The 18185-nt window shown below is 45.7% G+C and overlaps 1 protein-coding gene across 2 annotated transcripts in view; it reads left to right on the top strand.

Annotated features, from left to right (window-relative positions):
* Nucleotides 1-18185, top strand: part of LOC128643516 (putative RNA-binding protein Luc7-like 1) — a 102259-nt gene that overhangs the window by 12312 nt on the left and 71762 nt on the right. For both annotated transcript variants that reach the window (XM_053696362.1, XM_053696361.1), the window contains exons 3-5: nucleotides 1163-1261; nucleotides 1336-1446; nucleotides 11845-11988. In XM_053696362.1, coding sequence (XP_053552337.1) covers nucleotides 1163-1261; nucleotides 1336-1446; nucleotides 11845-11988 — 354 coding nt within the window. The remainder of the gene's footprint in view (nucleotides 1-1162; nucleotides 1262-1335; nucleotides 1447-11844; nucleotides 11989-18185) is intronic.

The raw sequence follows: 18185 nt of genomic DNA, 5'->3' as shown, positions 1-18185 counted from the left end.
GACCATGCCCACCCTTTGGTGCCAGTCTGCCTCCTGACCATGCCCACCCTTTGGTGCCAGTCTGCCTCCTGACCATGCCCACCCTTTGGTGCCAGTCTGCCTCCTGACCATGCCCACCCTTTGGTGCCAGTCTGCCTCCTGACCATGCCCACCCTTTGGTGCCAGTCTGCCTCCTGACCATGCCCACCCTTTGGTGCCAGTCTGCCTCCTGACCATGCCCACCCTTTGGTGCCAGTCTGCCTCCTGACCATGCCCACCCTTTGGTGCCAGTCTGCCTCCTGACCATGCCCACCCTTTGGTGCCAGTCTGCCTCCTGACCATGCCCACCCTTTGGTGCCAGTCTGCCTCCTGACCATGCCCACCCTTTGGTGCCAGTCTGCCTCCTGACCATGCCCACCCTTTGGTGCCAGTCTGCCTCCTGACCATGCCCACCCTTTGGTGCCAGTCTGCCTCCTGACCATGCCCACCCTTTGGTGCCAGTCTGCCTCCTGACCATGCCCACCCTTTGGTGCCAGTCTGCCTCCTGACCATGCCCACCCTTTGGTGCCAGTCTGCCTCCTGACCATGCCCACCCTTTGGTGCCAGTCTGCCTCCTGACCATGCCCACCCTTTGGTGCCAGTCTGCCTCCTGACCATGCCCACCCTTTGGTGCCAGTCTGCCTCCTGACCATGCCCACCCTTTGGTGCCAGTCTGCCTCCTGACCATGCCCACCCTTTGGTGCCAGTCTGCCTCCTGACCATGCCCACCCTTTGGTGCCAGTCTGCCTCCTGACCATGCCCACCCTTTGCTGCCAGTCTGCCTCCTGACCATGCCCACCCTTTGGTGCCAGTCTGCCTCCTGACCATGCCCACCCTTTGCTGCCAGTCTGCCTCCTGACCATGCCCACCCTTTGCTATTATGACAAGCCAGGTCTGTGCTAGCCTACCCTGAACCTACCCACTGTTTGCTACCATGTCCGGAGAGTTCGGTGCCAGTTTGCCCCCTGACCGTGCCCACCCTATTTATGTTGCCAGCCGCTGAGTACCATCGCTTACATCAGTTGCAGCTGTCTTTTTCCTTCCTACACTCTCTGATCTCTATAAACATCACTGGCCATTGTAACCTTTAGTAGGATGAGGCAGGTACTACAATCTGACACTGTGTGCCCTTTTATTTTATTAGCGCATGGATTTGGGGGAATGCACCAAGATTCACGACTTGGCATTGAGAGCAGATTACGAAATTGCCAGTAAAGACAAAGACTTGTTCTTTGAGCTTGATGTAAGTTCACTTCTGTGCTTTTACTTAAGGTTACTTGCTGGTCTATGTGGTGTAACATGCAATTTGTGTTCTAGGCTATGGATCATCTAGAGTCCTTTATTGCTGAGTGTGACCGGAGAACTGATATCGCCAAGAAACGTCTGTCAGACACCCAGGAGGAGATAAGCGCAGAAGTTGCTGCTAAGGTATCGGATTATATGTGTGCGCAGTAATTGGCACTGAGCATTACTGTTGTGCCCCTATTAAACCAGGACTGTCGTAACCCCTTATACAGAGCTCTGTACCCACTGCACAACATCAGTCTCAGTGCCAGCGGCTTCCTGTGCCCCTATTCACTGTCGTAACCCCTTATACAGAGCTCTGTACCCACTGCACAACATCAGTCTCAGTGCCAGCGGCTTCCTGTGCCCCTATTCACTGTCGTTACCCCTTATACAGAGCTCTGTACCCACTGCACAACATCAGTCTCAGTGCCAGCGGCTTCCTGTGCCCCTATTCACTGTCGTTACCCCTTATACAGAGCTCTGTACCCACTGCACAACATCAGTCTCAGTGCCAGCTGCTTCCTGTGCCCCTATTCACTGTCGTTACCCCTTATACAGAGCTCTGTACCCACTGCACAACATCAGTCTCAGTGCCAGCGGCTTCCTGTGCCCCTATTCACTGTCGTTACCCCTTATACAGAGCTCTGTACCCACTGCACAACATCAGTCTCAGAGCCAGCTGCTTCCTGTGCCCCTATTCACTGTCGTTACCCCTTATACAGAGCTCTGTACCCACTGCACAACATCAGTCTCAGAGCCAGCTGCTTCCTGTGCCCCTATTCAACCAGGACTGTCGTAACCCCTTATACAGAGCTCTGTACCCACTGCACAACATTAGTCTCAGTGCCAGCGGCTTCCTGTGCCCCTATTCACTGTCGTTACCCCTTATACAGAGCTCTGTACCCACTGCACAACATCAGTCTCAGAGCCAGCTGCTTCCTGTGCCCCTATTCACTGTCGTTACCCCTTATACAGAGCTCTGTACCCACTGCACAACATCAGTCTCAGTGCCAGCGGCTTCCTGTGCCCCTATTCACTGTCGTTACCCCTTATACAGAGCTCTGTACCCACTGCACAACATCAGTCTCAGTGCCAGCTGCTTCCTGTGCCCCTATTCACTGTCGTTACCCCTTATACAGAGCTCTGTACCCACTGCACAACATCAGTCTCAGTGCCAGCTGCTTCCTGTGCCCCTATTCACTGTCGTTACCCCTTATACAGAGCTCTGTACCCACTGCACAACATCAGTCTCAGTGCCAGCTGCTTCCTGTGCCCCTATTCACTGTCGTTACCCCTTATACAGAGCTCTGTACCCACTGCACAACATCAGTCTCAGTGCCAGCTGCTTCCTGTGCCCCTATTCACTGTCGTTACCCCTTATACAGAGCTCTGTACCCACTGCACAACATCAGTCTGAGCCAGCTGCTTCCTGTGCCCCTATTCACTGTCGTTACCCCTTATACAGAGCTCTGTACCCACTGCACAACATCAGTCTCAGTGCCAGCTGCTTCCTGTGCCCCTATTCACTGTCGTTACCCCTTATACAGAGCTCTGTACCCACTGCACAACATCAGTCTCAGTGCCAGCTGCTTCCTGTGTCCCTATTCACTGTCGTTACCCCTTATACAGAGCTCTGTACCCACTGCACAACATCAGTCTCAGTGCCAGCTGCTTCCTGTGCCCCTATTCACTGTCGTTACCCCTTATACAGAGCTCTGTACCCACTGCACAACATCAGTCTCAGAGCCAGCTACTTCCTGTGCCCCTATTCACTGTCGTTACCCCTTATACAGAGCTCTGTACCCACTGCACAACATCAGTCTCAGTGCCAGCTGCTTCCTGTGCCCCTATTCACTGTCGTTACCCCTTATACAGAGCTCTGTACCCACTGCACAACATCAGTCTCAGTGCCAGCTGCTTCCTGTGCCCCTATTCACTGTCGTTACCCCTTATACAGAGCTCTGTACCCACTGCACAACATCAGTCTCAGTGCCAGCTGCTTCCTGTGCCCCTATTCACTGTCGTTACCCCTTATACAGAGCTCTGTACCCACTGCACAACATCAGTCTGAGCCAGCTGCTTCCTGTGCCCCTATTCACTGTCGTTACCCCTTATACAGAGCTCTGTACCCACTGCACAAAATCAGTCTGAGCCAGCTGCTTCCTGTGCCCCTATTCACTGTCGTTACCCCTTATACAGATCTCTGTACCCACTGCACAACATCAGTCTGAGCCAGCTGCTTCCTGTGCCCCTATTCACTGTCGTTACCCCTTATACAGAGCTCTGTACCCACTGCACAACATCAGTCTCAGTGCCAGCTGCTTCCTGTTCCCCTATTCACTGTCGTTACCCCTTATACAGAGCTCTGTACCCACTGCACAACATCAGTCTCAGTGCCAGCTGCTTCCTGTGCCCCTATTCACTGTCGTTACCCCTTATACAGAGCTCTGTACCCACGGCACAACATCAGTCTGAGCCAGCTGCTTCCTGTGTCCCCTATTCACTGTCGTTACCCCTTATACAGAGCTCTGTACCCACTGCACAACATCAGTCTCAGTGCCAGCTGCTTCCTGTGCCCCTATTCACTGTCGTTACCCCTTATACAGAGCTCTGTACCCACTGCACAACATCAGTCTGAGCCAGCTGCTTCCTGTGCCCCTATTCACTGTCGTTACCCCTTATACAGAGCTCTGTACCCACTGCACAACATCAGTCTCAGTGCCAGCTGCTTCCTGTGCCCCTATTCACTGTCGTTACCCCTTATACAGAGCTCTGTACCCACTGCACAACATCAGTCTCAGAGCCAGCTGCTTCCTGTGCCCCTATTCACTGTCGTTACCCCTTATACAGAGCTCTGTACCCACTGCACAACATCAGTCTCAGAGCCAGCTGCTTCCTGTGCCCCTATTCACTGTCGTTACCCCTTATACAGAGCTCTGTACCCACTGCACAACATCAGTCTCAGAGCCAGCTGCTTCCTGTGCCCCTATTCAACCAGGACTGTCGTAACCCCTTATACAGAGCTCTGTACCCACTGCACAACATCAGTCTCAGAGCCAGCTGCTTCCTGTGCCCCTATTCACTGTCGTTACCCCTTATACAGAGCTCTGTACCCACTGCACAACATCAGTCTCAGTGCCAGCTGCTTCCTGTGCCCCTATTCACTGTCGTTACCCCTTATACAGAGCTCTGTACCCACTGCACAACATCAGTCTCAGTGCCAGCTGCTTCCTGTGCCCCTATTCACTGTCGTTACCCCTTATACAGAGCTCTGTACCCACTGCACAACATCAGTCTCAGAGCCAGCGGCTTCCTGTGCCCCTATTCACTGTCGTTACCCCTTATACAGAGCTCTGTACCCACTGCACAACATCAGTCTCAGAGCCAGCTGCTTCCTGTGCCCCTATTCACTGTCGTTACCCCTTATACAGAGCTCTGTACCCACTGCACAACATCAGTCTCAGTGCCAGCTGCTTCCTGTGCCCCTATTCAACCAGGACTGTCGTAACCCCTTATACAGAGCTCTGTACCCACTGCACAACATCAGTCTGAGCCAGCTGCTTCCTGTGCCCCTATTCACTGTCGTTACCCCTTATACAGAGCTCTGTACCCACTGCACAACATCAGTCTGAGCCAGCTGCTTCCTGTGCCCCTATTCACTGTCGTTACCCCTTATACAGAGCTCTGTACCCACTGCACAACATCAGTCTGAGCCAGCTGCTTCCTGTGCCCCTATTCACTGTCGTTACCCCTTATACAGAGCTCTGTACCCACTGCACAACATCAGTCTGAGCCAGCTGCTTCCTGTGCCCCTATTCACTGTCGTTACCCCTTATACAGAGCTCTGTACCCACTGCACAACATCAGTCTCAGTGCCAGCTGCTTCCTGTGCCCCTATTCACTGTCGTTACCCCTTATACAGAGCTCTGTACCCACTGCACAACATCAGTCTCAGTGCCAGCTGCTTCCTGTGCCCCTATTCACTGTCGTTACCCCTTATACAGAGCTCTGTACCCACTGCACAACATCAGTCTGAGCCAGCTGCTTCCTGTGCCCCTATTCACTGTCGTTACCCCTTATACAGAGCTCTGTACCCACTGCACAACATCAGTCTGAGCCAGCTGCTTCCTGTGTCCCTATTCACTGTCGTTACCCCTTATACAGAGCTCTGTACCCACTGCACAACATCAGTCTCAGTGCCAGCTGCTTCCTGTGCCCCTATTCACTGTCGTTACCCCTTATACAGAGCTCTGTACCCACTGCACAACATCAGTCAGAGCCAGCTGCTTCCTGTGCCCATATTCACTGTCGTTACCCCTTATACAGAGCTCTGTACCCACTGCACAACATCAGTCTCAGAGCCAGCTGCTTCCTGTGCCCCTATTCACTGTCGTTACCCCTTATACAGAGCTCTGTACCCACTGCACAACATCAGTCTGAGCCAGCTGCTTCCTGTGCCCCTATTCACTGTCGTTACCCCTTATACAGAGCTCTGTACCCACTGCACAACATCAGTCTCAGTGCCAGCTGCTTCCTGTGCCCCTATTCACTGTCGTTACCCCTTATACAGAGCTCTGTACCCACTGCACAACATCAGTCTCAGAGCCAGCTGCTTCCTGTGCCCCTATTCACTGTCGTTACCCCTTATACAGAGCTCTGTACCCACTGCACAACATCAGTCTCAGAGCCAGCTGCTTCCTGTGCCCCTATTCAACCAGGACTGTCGTAACCCCTTATACAGAGCTCTGTACCCACTGCACAACATCAGTCTCAGTGCCAGCGGCTTCCTGTGCCCCTATTCACTGTCATTACCCCTTATACAGAGCTCTGTACCCACTGCACAACATCAGTCTGAGCCAGCTGCTTCCTGTGCCCCTATTCACTGTCGTTACCCCTTATACAGAGCTCTGTACCCACTGCACAACATCAGTCTGAGCCAGCGGCTTCCTGTGCCCCTATTCACTGTCGTTACCCCTTATACAGAGCTCTGTACCCACTGCACAACATCAGTCTCAGAGCCAGCGGCTTCCTGTGCCCCTATTCACTGTCGTTACCCCTTATACAGAGCTCTGTACCCACTGCACAACATCAGTCTCAGTGCCAGCGGCTTCCTGTGCCCCTATTCACTGTCGTTACCCCTTATACAGAGCTCTGTACCCACTGCACAACATCAGTCTGAGCCAGCTGCTTCCTGTGTCCCTATTCACTGTCGTTACCCCTTATACAGAGCTCTGTACCCACTGCACAACATCAGTCTCAGTGCCAGCTGCTTCCTGTGTCCCTATTCACTGTCGTTACCCCTTATACAGAGCTCTGTACCCACTGCACAACATCAGTCTCAGTGCCAGCTGCTTCCTGTGCCCCTATTCACTGTCGTTACCCCTTATACAGAGCTCTGTACCCACTGCACAACATCAGTCTCAGTGCCAGCTGCTTCCTGTGCCCCTATTCACTGTCGTTACCCCTTATACAGAGCTCTGTACCCACTGCACAACATCAGTCTAAGTGCCAGCTGCTTCCTGTGCCCCTATTCACTGTCGTTACCCCTTATACAGAGCTCTGTACCCACTGCACAACATCAGTCTCAGTGCCAGCGGCTTCCTGTGCCCCTATTCACTGTCGTTACCCCTTATACAGAGCTCTGTACCCACTGCACAACATCAGTCTGAGCCAGCTGCTTCCTGTGCCCCTATTCACTGTCGTTACCCCTTATACAGAGCTCTGTACCCACTGCACAACATCAGTCTCAGTGCCAGCTGCTTCCTGTGCCCCTATTCACTGTCGTTACCCCTTATACAGAGCTCTGTACCCACTGCACAACATCAGTCTGAGCCAGCTGCTTCCTGTGCCCCTATTCACTGTCGTTACCCCTTATACAGAGCTCTGTACCCACTGCACAACATCAGTCTGAGCCAGCTGCTTCCTGTGCCCCTATTCACTGTCGTTACCCCTTATACAGAGCTCTGTACCCACTGCACAACATCAGTCTCAGTGCCAGCTGCTTCCTGTGCCCCTATTCACTGTCGTTACCCCTTATACAGAGCTCTGTACCCACTGCACAACATCAGTCTCAGTGCCAGCTGCTTCCTGTGCCCCTATTCACTGTCGTTACCCCTTATACAGAGCTCTGTACCCACTGCACAACATCAGTCTCAGTGCCAGCTGCTTCCTGTGCCCCTATTCACTGTCGTTACCCCTTATACAGAGCTCTGTACCCACTGCACAACATCAGTCTGAGCCAGCTGCTTCCTGTGCCCCTATTCACTGTCGTTACCCCTTATACAGAGCTCTGTACCCACTGCACAACATCAGTCTCAGTGCCAGCGGCTTCCTGTGCCCCTATTCACTGTCGTTACCCCTTATACAGAGCTCTGTACCCACTGCACAACATCAGTCTGAGCCAGCTGCTTCCTGTGCCCCTATTCACTGTCGTTACCCCCTATACAGAGCTCTGTACCCACTGCACAACATCAGTCTCAGTGCCAGCTGCTTCCTGTGCACCTATTCACTGTCGTTACCCCTTATACAGAGCTCTGTACCCACTGCACAACATCAGTCTGAGCCAGCTGCTTCCTGTGCCCCTATTCACTGTCGTTACCCCTTATACAGAGCTCTGTACCCACTGCACAACATCAGTCTCAGTGCCAGCTGCTTCCTGTGCCCCTATTCACTGTCGTTACCCCTTATACAGAGCTCTGTACCCACTGCACAACATCAGTCTCAGTGCCAGCTGCTTCCTGTGCCCCAGCTTAAAGGGATACTAAACCCAATTTCTTTTTATTTCCTAACTCGGCGCAGCAACTTTCTAGTTCTAATTTTTTTTTTTCTGTTTTCTTGCTATCTTTATTTAAAAAGCAGGAATTTGAAACTTAGGAACTGGCCCATTTTTGGTTCAGAACCTGGTTTGCGTTTGCTTATTGGTTTGCTATATGTAGCTACCAATAAGCAAGCACTATCCAGGGTGCTGAACCTAAAATGGGCCAGCTCCTAAGCTTTGCATTTCTGTTTATTTAAAAAAAAAAAAAAAAAAAAGATGGCAAGAGAATGAAGACAAATTGATAAGAGTAAATTGGAACATTTGCTTATTAAAGAAAAAATTTGGGTTTAGTGTCCCTGTCATATATTTTGTGGCCCTTTACCCTCTACGCACGACAACAAGCAGCAGTTTAGGTTTTGTATGTTAAAGCAAATTGAATACTGGAATCTGTTCACTGGCAGGACCTAAAGTGGTCTCTATCTCTCCCAATAAGTTACTTAAAGGGACATGAAACCCCACAACTTTCTTTCATGGTTTAGACAGGGCATGTGCTTTTTAAACAACTTTCCAATTGACTTTAAATTATCTTGTTTCATTCTCTTGACATCCTTAGTTGAAAAGCATACCTAGATACGCCCAGCAGCAACGATGCGTTACTGGGAGCTAGTTGCTGATTAGCAGCTGCACACAAATGCTTCTTTTGGTTCACCAGATGTATTCAGTTAGCCCCCAGTGGTGCGTTGCTGCTTCTTCAACAAAGGATACCAAGAGAATGAAGCAACATTTATGATAAAAGTACATTAGAGCTTGTGAATGTAATAAACTTGTTGGGTTTCATGTCCCTTCATTCACTTGTTTGTTTTTTTTATGGTCAAACCAACCTGCTTAGCTCCTTCCAGAATAAGCTGTGCACATGTAACAAAGGGTTAAAGGGGCAAAGCTTAATTGTGGCTTAGAAGATTTGTCTAAAAGGGACGCATTTAAACTTTAGCACATTATCTAAATGTGAGCGGTCTGTGCACATTTTCTGAGGCACCTGCTTTTTCTGAGTTAATAGTATTTACATATGAGTCTGTGATTGGCTGCTAGCGGATACAGGAAGAGGGTAGGGAAATAATAGAAACTGACATTTTTCAGAAAAATCTGCTTATTTGAAATTCAGAGTAAATGTTATAAATAAAGAGCATAGGAAAGGTTTATAGAAACCCTCTCTAAACGATACACTAATTAGCACTCTGAGTATGCAAATTTATTATTGAAAAACACAAAATCGACTCACTCATGGGGATATGAACCGTGAAAAATGGTTATTGTGATCTAAAATTAGGAATTGGCAAATAAGAGCACTCAAAGGAAATAGATGTAGTCTGGTTGTAGAAGAGCCGTTATCGAATAAAGTGCGTACAGTGACAATAGGAGGCTATGAATCTTATTGTGAATAGTAACGTGAGGGATAATGCACTAAGAGGAGCAGTGGATTCAACGGGTTAATCATGTGTGTACGGGTATAACCTTGGAATAGTTCAGGAGAAAATGAACCTGAACTACACACTGACTAACAGTAATATAACTGAGATAAGGGGCAGTCTGCAGAGGCTTAGATACAAGGTAATCAGAGGTAAAAAGTATATTAATATAACTGAGATAAGGGGCAGTCTGCAGAGGCTTAGATACAAGGTAATCAGAGGTAAAAAGTATATTAATATAACTGAGATAAGGGGCAGTCTGCAGAGGCTTAGATACAAGGTAATCAGAGGTAAAAAGTATATTAATATAACTGAGATAAGGGGCAGTCTGCAGAGGCTTAGATACAAGGTAATCAGAGGTAAAAAAGTATATTAATATAACTGAGATAAGGGGCAGTCTGCAGAGGGTTAGATACAAGGTAATCAGAGGTAAAAAAGTGTATTAATATAACTGAGATAAGGAGCAGTCTGCAGAGGCTTAGATACAAGGTAATCACAGAGGTAAAAAGTATATTAATATAACTGAGATAAGGAGCAGTCTGCAGAGGCTTAGATACAAGGTAATCACAGAGGTAAAAAGTATATTAATATAACTGAGATAAGGGGCAGTCTGCAGAGGCTTAGATACAGGGTAATCACAGAGGTAAAAAGTGTATTATTATAACTGAGATAAGGTGCAGTCTGCAGAGGCTTAGATACAGGGTAATCACAGGTAAAAAGTATATTAATATAACTGAGATAAGGGGGCAGTCTGCAGAGGCTTAGATACAGGGTAATTACAGAGGTAAAAAGTATATTAATATAACTGAGATAAGGGGCAGTCTGCAGAGGCTTAGATACAGGGTAATCACAGGTAAAAAGTGTATTATAACTGAGATAAGGTGCAGTCTGCAGAGGCTTAGATACAGGGTAATCACAGGTAAAAAGTATATTAATATAACTGAGATAAGGGGGCAGTCTGCAGAGGCTTAGATACAGGGTAATTACAGAGGTAAAAAGTATATTAATATAACTGAGATAAGGGGGCAGTCTGCAGAGGCTTAGATACAGGGTAATTACAGAGGTAAAAAGTATATTAATATAACTGAGATAAGGGGGCAGTCTGCAGAGGCTTAGATACAGGGTAATTACAGAGGTAAAAAGTATATTAATATAACAGTGTTGGTTATGCAAAACTGGGGAATGGGTAATAAAAAAATATCTATTTTTAAACAACAATGTTGACTGTCCCTTTGTTAGAGGAGGCACTTTTATTATTTGGCTTATGCTTGAGTTGCCCATAAGCAGAGGTTTTTTTCACCATTTGCTTGGCGGCTATACTTTCATTTCAAAGTTGATATGGGGCAGATTTAACAATGTCTGTCTGACATGATACGCTGTAGCGTATCATGTCCAACAGATATTGCTGAATGCGGACAGTATACGCTGTCTGCATTCAGCATTTCACAAGCAGTTCTAGTGAACTGCTTGTACAATGCCGCCCCCTGCAGATTCACGGTCAATTGTATGTGATCGGGCGGTTTGTAGCCTTAGAGGAGCCGTATGAGTTAGAGTAGTGGTCTTAAGACCGCTGCTTTTTAACTCTTGTTTCCGGCGAGCCTGAAGGCTCGTGCAGAAACAGGGCGAGTTGGCCCCATTCGGGGCATAGTAACTCGGCCCCCTCTGACTCTACTTTTATGCTGACGCTGTAGCGGTTAATAGAATATGTACTCAACTGGTACTCCCTAACCTATTACTCCAAAGCTGTGTGGAACAGATTATTCATGCCCATAATTGGATCTAACGTTAGTCAGTGTGTAGATCAGGTTCATTTTCTCCTGACCTGGTTATACCCGTACACACGATTAACCCGTCGAATCCACTGCTCCTCTTAGTGCATTATCCCTCACATTACTATTCAGTGCACAATTAGATTCATAGCCTCCTCTCGAACTATTGTCACTGCACGCACTTTATTCAATAACCGCTCTTTCACAACCAGACTATATCTATTGCCTTTGAGTGTGCTCTTAATATTTGCCAATTCCTAATTTTCGATCACAATAAGTTTGTATTTTTCATGGTTCATATCCCTATGAGTGAGTTGATTTTGCGTTTTTCAATAATAAATTTACATACTCGGACCGCTAATTAGTGTATCGTTCAGAGTAAAAATACACAGCAGCTTTATTCTAGGTTTATAAGTTTGTATTAACCACTTAGTAGTGTCATTGGTTTTAATGTTAGAAGTCTCTTTAGTTTGCATTTGTTACTGTCTGAGGATTTATTTGGGCTCTGTGATTTATCCATTGCTTGTGCTGCTTTTGTAACTTTCAGGCTGAAAAAGTTCATGAGCTGAATGAGGAGATTGGAAAACTTCTGGCAAAGGCTGAGCAGCTGGGTGCTGAAGGGAACGTGGATGAGTCTCAGAGAATTCTCATGGAAATGGAGAAAGTGAAAGCCAGAAAAAGAGAAGCGGAGGTGACTGGGCCTATGTAGTAGCTGGTGTGCAGAATACATGACGCAAGTACAGCGCACAAATAGTCCCTTTATTCTGCCCTGCAGGTTATTTACAAATATAGACCCGGGGGAATAGTGCTTAGTATCCACCTTTTTATAATCCCCTGGAGGTTAAACCTGTGTATCCACAATGGGGCAGTGCCTGATGCCAACAAAATGTAACAAATATATTAGAGAAAAAGAGAGAAGCATAAGGCACTCTTATGTTTAGATAGTACAGTGGTTACAGACAATCCAATGATAGGAAAAGGGCCATAACAATATAGTATGGTAAAGAAAAATTTACAAATGTTAAAATAACATAAACACATGCTTGCCTCCCTGCAAGCATCAACTAGGTAGCAATAATTAAAGTGATGGTAAACCCTAGCGTTTAGGAAACGCTAGGATTTACAATCGTAACAAATAAAGGGGACTTTCATTCATGAAGTATAAAATACTTCATTCTGAAAGCCCCTTTATTTGTTATCAGCGTTTGCTGCGCTGCTAAAGGCAGCCCACGGCAGAACGCAATTTGGCTGAGAGGTGACATTTCCACCTCTTAGCCAATAGCCGTGCGGGAAAAACAGCTTGGTGCCACAAAACCTGGCGCCAAGCTGTATTTCCCGCACGGCTATTGGCTAAGAGGTGGAAACGTCACCTCTCAGCCAAATTGCGTTCTGCCGTGGGCTGCCTTTAGCAGCGCAGCAAACGCTGATAACAAATAAAGGGGCTTTCAGAATGAAGTATTTTATACTTCATGAATGAAAGTCCCCTTTATTTGTTACGATTGTAAATCCTAGCGTTTCCTAAACGCTAGGATTTACCATCACTTTAAGAGTAGGACCACTTATTATACTCTGAAGCAATTAGATCAGCACAATATGGGTAACTATCCCCATCCACCAGTGTATTTTAAGAAAACTGGGTATTCCAGTGCTGTGTCTACTGTAAAAACTAATAGTCAAAGGGTCCACTTGCCATAGCCTTTGACAAAGCAGTGGTGAAACTCACTTCAGGCGTTCACACTGCCCTCCTGCATATGTTGAAACATTTTGTAATTGGTAGCCTCACTTCAGGAGGGAGAGTATCTGGCGACAAGGTCTGAGATATAGGGGGGAGCAGTGCAGTTGAGGGCTTTGTATGTCAGAGTGAGAATTTTGTGTTTAATCCTAGAGGCGAGAGGAAGCCAGTGAAGGGATTGGCAGAGAGGTGCAGCAGATGAAGAGCAATGTTTAAGGAAGAGGAGCCTGGTAGAGGCATTCACTATGGATTGTAAAGGAGCTAGGCGGGAGCTAGGGAGACCAGAGAGGATGGAGTTGCACTAATCAAGGCGGGAAAGGATGAGAGAGTGGATTAGAATCTTAGTTGTGTCTTGTGTAAGGAAGTGTCTAATTTTAGAGATGTTTTTAAGGTGGAAGCGGCAGGCTGTAGCCAAGGACTGAATGTGAGGAGTGAAAGAAAGATCTGAGTCAAGTGTGACTCAAAGACATCGAGCATGTGGGAAAGGGTTAATCATAGAGTTATCAACAGTTATAGAGAGATTGGGGTGGAGATTTTGGAAGAAGGGGGGAAAATAAGGAGCTCAGTTTTGGAGAGATTTAGCTTGAGGTAGTGAGAGGACATCCAAGATGAGATATGAGAGAGACAGTGACACGGGTTAGCAAGGAAGGAGGTAGTTCTGGTGCAGAGAGGTAGATTTGGGTATCGTTGGCATACAGATGATAGTGAAACCTGTGGGACGTTAAGGAACCTAATGCGGACATGTAGATTGAGAAGAGAAGGGGGCTGAGGACAGAGCCTTGCAGTACTCCAACAGAAAGAGGTAACAGGGCATCGGATGCCCCAGAGAAGGCTATACTAAAGGTACAGATAGGAAGAGAACCACGAGAGAGCTGTGTCGCAGATGCCGTAGGATTGGAGGGTATGGAGCAAAAGAGGATGGTCGACAGTATTAACCCCTTAACGACCGAGGACGTGCAGGGTACGTCCTCAAAAAAAAAAGGCAGTTAATGCCTGAGAACGTACCCTGCACGTCCTCGGTTTGGAAAGCAGCTGGAAGCGATCCTGCTCGCTTCCAGCTGCTTTCCGGTTATTGCAGTGATGCCTCGATATGGAGGCATCCTGCAATAACCTTTGGTAGCCATCCGGTGCAGAGAGAGCCACTCTGTGGCCCTCTCTGCACCGGAGATCGGTGGCTACCTGCGTTGGTGGGTGGGAGCCGGACCGGGAGGCGGGTGACGGCCATCGATGGCCCTGGTTATGTGCAGGGGGGGCGGGATCGTGGGCGGGGACGAGCAGGGGCGCGCACGGACGCGCGCGCGTGCACGGGAGGGCGGGGGCGGGCGCGTGCACGGGGAGGGAGCGGGTGGGAACCGCTACACTACAGAAAATGATTTAATAAAAAATGTATAAATTTCGAAATATTTAAAAAAAAAAAGATCAGCAAGGTGGTGGGGGTTTGTCTGTGTGGGGAGGGGAAGCTACACTACAGAAAAAAGCCCCAAAAAAATAAAAAAAGCACTTTTTTTTTGCAAACTGGGTACTGGCAGACAGCTGCAAGTACCCAAGATGGCCCCCAATGAGGCAGAGGGGAGGGTTAGAGAGCGGTTTTGGGGGGGATCAGGGAGGTTGGGGGCTAAGGGGGGGATCCTACACCCTAGCATATGTAAATATGCTAAAAAAAATTTTTATTTTTTTTAAAAAACCCTTTTATTTTAGTACTGGCAGACTTTCTGCCAGTACTTAAGATGGCGGGGACAATTGTGGGGTGGGGGAGGGAAGGGAGCTGTTTGGGAGGGATCAGGGGGTGGGATGTGTCAGGTGGGAGGCTGATTTCTACACTAAAGCTAAAATTAACCCTGCAAGCTCCCTACAAACTCCCTAATTAACCCCTTCACTGCTAGCCATAATACACGTGTGAGGCGCAGCAGGATTTAGCGGCCTTCTAATTACCAGAAAGCAACGCCAAAGTCATATATGTCTGCTATTTCTGAACAAAGGGGATCCCAGACAAGTATTTACAACCATTTGTGCCATAATTGCACAAGCTGTTTGTAAATTATTTCAGTGAGAAACCTAAAATTGTGAAAAATTTAACTTTTTTTTCAATTTGATCGCATTTGGCGGTGAAATGGTGGCATGAAATATACCAAAATGTGCCTAGATCAATACTTGGGGTTGTCTACTATACTACACTAAAGCTAAAATTAACCCTACAAGCTCCCTAAAAGCTCCCTAATTAACCCCTTAACTGCTGGGCATAATACACTTGTGGTGCGCAGTGGCATTTAGCGGCCTTCTAATTACCAAAAAGCAACGCCAAAGCCATATATGTCTGCTATTTCTGAACAAAGGGGATCCCAGAGAAGAATTTACAACCATGTATGCCATAATTGCACAAGTTGTTTGTAAATAATTTCAGTGAGAAACCAAAAGTTTGTGAAAAAATTTGTGAAAAAGTGAACGATTTTTTGTATTTGATCGCATTTGGCGGTGAAATGGTGGTATGAAATATACCAAAATTGTCCTAGATCAATACTTTGGGATGTCTTCTAAAAAAAAATATATACATGTCAATGGATATTCAGGGATTCCTGAAAGATATCAGTGTCCCAATGTAACTAGCACTCATTTTGGAAAAAAGTGGTTTGGAAATAGCGAAGTACTACTTGTATTTATGGCCCTATAACTTGCACAAAAAGCAAAGAACATGTAAACATTGGGTATTTCTAAACTCAGGACAAAATTTTGAAACTATTTAGCATGGGTGTTTTTTGGTGGTTGTAGATATGTAACAGATTTTGGGGGTCAAAGTTAGAAAAAGTGTGTTTTTTTTCAATTTTTCCTCATATTTTATATTTTTTTTTATAGTAAATTATAAGATATGATGAAAATAATGGTATCTTTAGAAAGTCCATTTAGTGGCGAGAAAAACGGTATATAATATGTGTGGGTACAGTAAATGAGTAAGAAGAAAATTACAGCTAAACACAAACACCGCAAAAATGTAAAAATAGCCTTGGTCCCAAACGGACAGAAAATGGGAAAAGTGCTGTGGTCATTAAGGGGTTAAAGGCTGCAGACAGATCAAGGAGGATAAGCAGAGAGAAGTGGCCTTTGGATTTTGCTGTAAGTAGTTCGTTGGTAACCTTAACGATTGCGGTCTCTGAGTGAAGGGGGTGAAATCCAGATTGCAGTGGATCAAGGAGGGAGTTTAATTTAAGGAAATGGGATAGACGTGCATATACTAGTTTTTCAAGAAGATTTAAGGCAAGAGGGAGTAGGGAAATAGGGTGGTAGTTGGATGGGGAGGTGGTGCTGATCTAATTGCTTCTGAGTATAATAAGTGGTCCTACTCTTAATTGCTGACACACACCAGCGCAGGAGTGTAGTATTTTATAGCAAAAATGTTGTGCACAGTAAAAAACACATAAGTGTAATAAATAAAAGCAAATCACCCAGGGTAGTCCACGTAACCCAAATTCTCATAGCAGAGTACTGTCCGTGTTCAACGTGTAGCGTTAAACTGTAACTTGTCAGACCCGCAGCACCTTAGTTTGAACTTGATATGTGCGTGGAGAGATCACCTTGGCCAATCTGTGATCCTCTATGCCTTTCCGGTCACGGCCGGACTTTTTCAAGAGGTAAAAGTGAAGTCTCTAACCAACGTGGAATATATAGCCGGCTCCCACTATGATTGGTTGGAACAACTGCCTATGAATATACAGGTGTCCATACAGTGATTATAATTTGCACTTTAGCAATATTCACATTTCAATGAATACATTAAAACAAAAATCTGAATCTTAAAAAGATGCATGCACATAAAAATGTTTACCTATAAAAGCTATCCTTATTTGCATTTAAAAGATTCCTTATAATAATGTATATTACTAGCAAATGAATCTTTATGTGCATTATACACTCTGATAGTTGTTGAGAATTTAATATTATCGCCTACCCTTTATCTCTTAATATTTCTATGGTACCTATTTGTATATCAAGACCTCCAGTTGTGTGTTAGAATATACATAGCCCCAATGTCTATGTAAAGGCATGGAGATCTTTGTCTACATACATCCCCTTAGGATGTAACGTCTGCACGTGTGATGTTACATCTTTATACACATGTATCCCTCGTGATTTAGGAGTAACGGCCATAAAGAAATAATTTGATAACTTGAATATTCCACAGGCACATTTGTAGTTTATTTTACAGACAAACTCAAGGAACCGCCATAGGCACCACTTTTGCACCTTCATGTGCCAATCTATATATGGACGAATTTGAGAAATCGCATTTGGTCTAACAATAAATTTAGAGATAATATAATACATTATCATCTTTTTATCGATGATATTATCATGATATGGAAAGGTAGCGAAGTGGAGGCAGTTAATTTTGTCAGTAGATTTAATCAAAATTAATTAAATTTTAAATTCACCAGATCAGCAAAGATATATCCTTTTAAAATCTCAATCTTTATTAATGCATTAGAAACTTTAATGTAAAAAATTATAGAAAGACAACAGACAAAAATGGACTGCTTGATGCTAAAAGTGGACTTCTTAAAAGATGGATTGACAATATACCTCTGGGCCAATTCCAAAGGCTCAAAAGGAATTGTACAGCAGAAGCAAACCATGAGGTTAAAGCAACCCTTTAGAAAATAGGTTTAAAGAGAAGGGTTATTATAGTACAGATAGCCTACAACAAGTGAGAAATAAAGTTAAGAACATTGATAGATCAACAATGTTACAATCCAGACCTAATTAGAGGAAACAAAGTAAAGATGATGTAAGATTTATTACTACATATAGTCAGGGGAGCAAACCTCTTGCATCAATTCTACAAAAACATTTGTCTTTTACAAACTGATCCTATACTTGCAAACATTATAGGGAGCAAACAATTATATATAGGAAAAATAGGGATCTAAAAAGCATATTAGCGCCCTCAAGACTAAAAAGGAAGAGAGAAAATCCTATTCAATCATCTCAGTGACTAAAAAGACCTAATGGACATGGAAATGTCTGACTTCTAAATGTACTGTGTGTCAATTTATTGAAAAAGGAGTTTTCAAAATTCACAGAGAAATAGAACATATCCCATTAAAAATAAATTTTCATGTAACATACGTAGTATATAAATGGACTTGTAAGTGTAATTTTATATA

The sequence above is a fragment of the Bombina bombina genome, unplaced genomic scaffold (assembly GCF_027579735.1).
Source record: "Bombina bombina isolate aBomBom1 unplaced genomic scaffold, aBomBom1.pri scaffold_795, whole genome shotgun sequence".
NCBI classification, from domain to species: Eukaryota; Metazoa; Chordata; class Amphibia; order Anura; family Bombinatoridae; genus Bombina; species Bombina bombina.
Note: the sequence above shows the minus strand (reverse complement) of the source record. Positions and strands in the feature narration are given on the sequence as shown.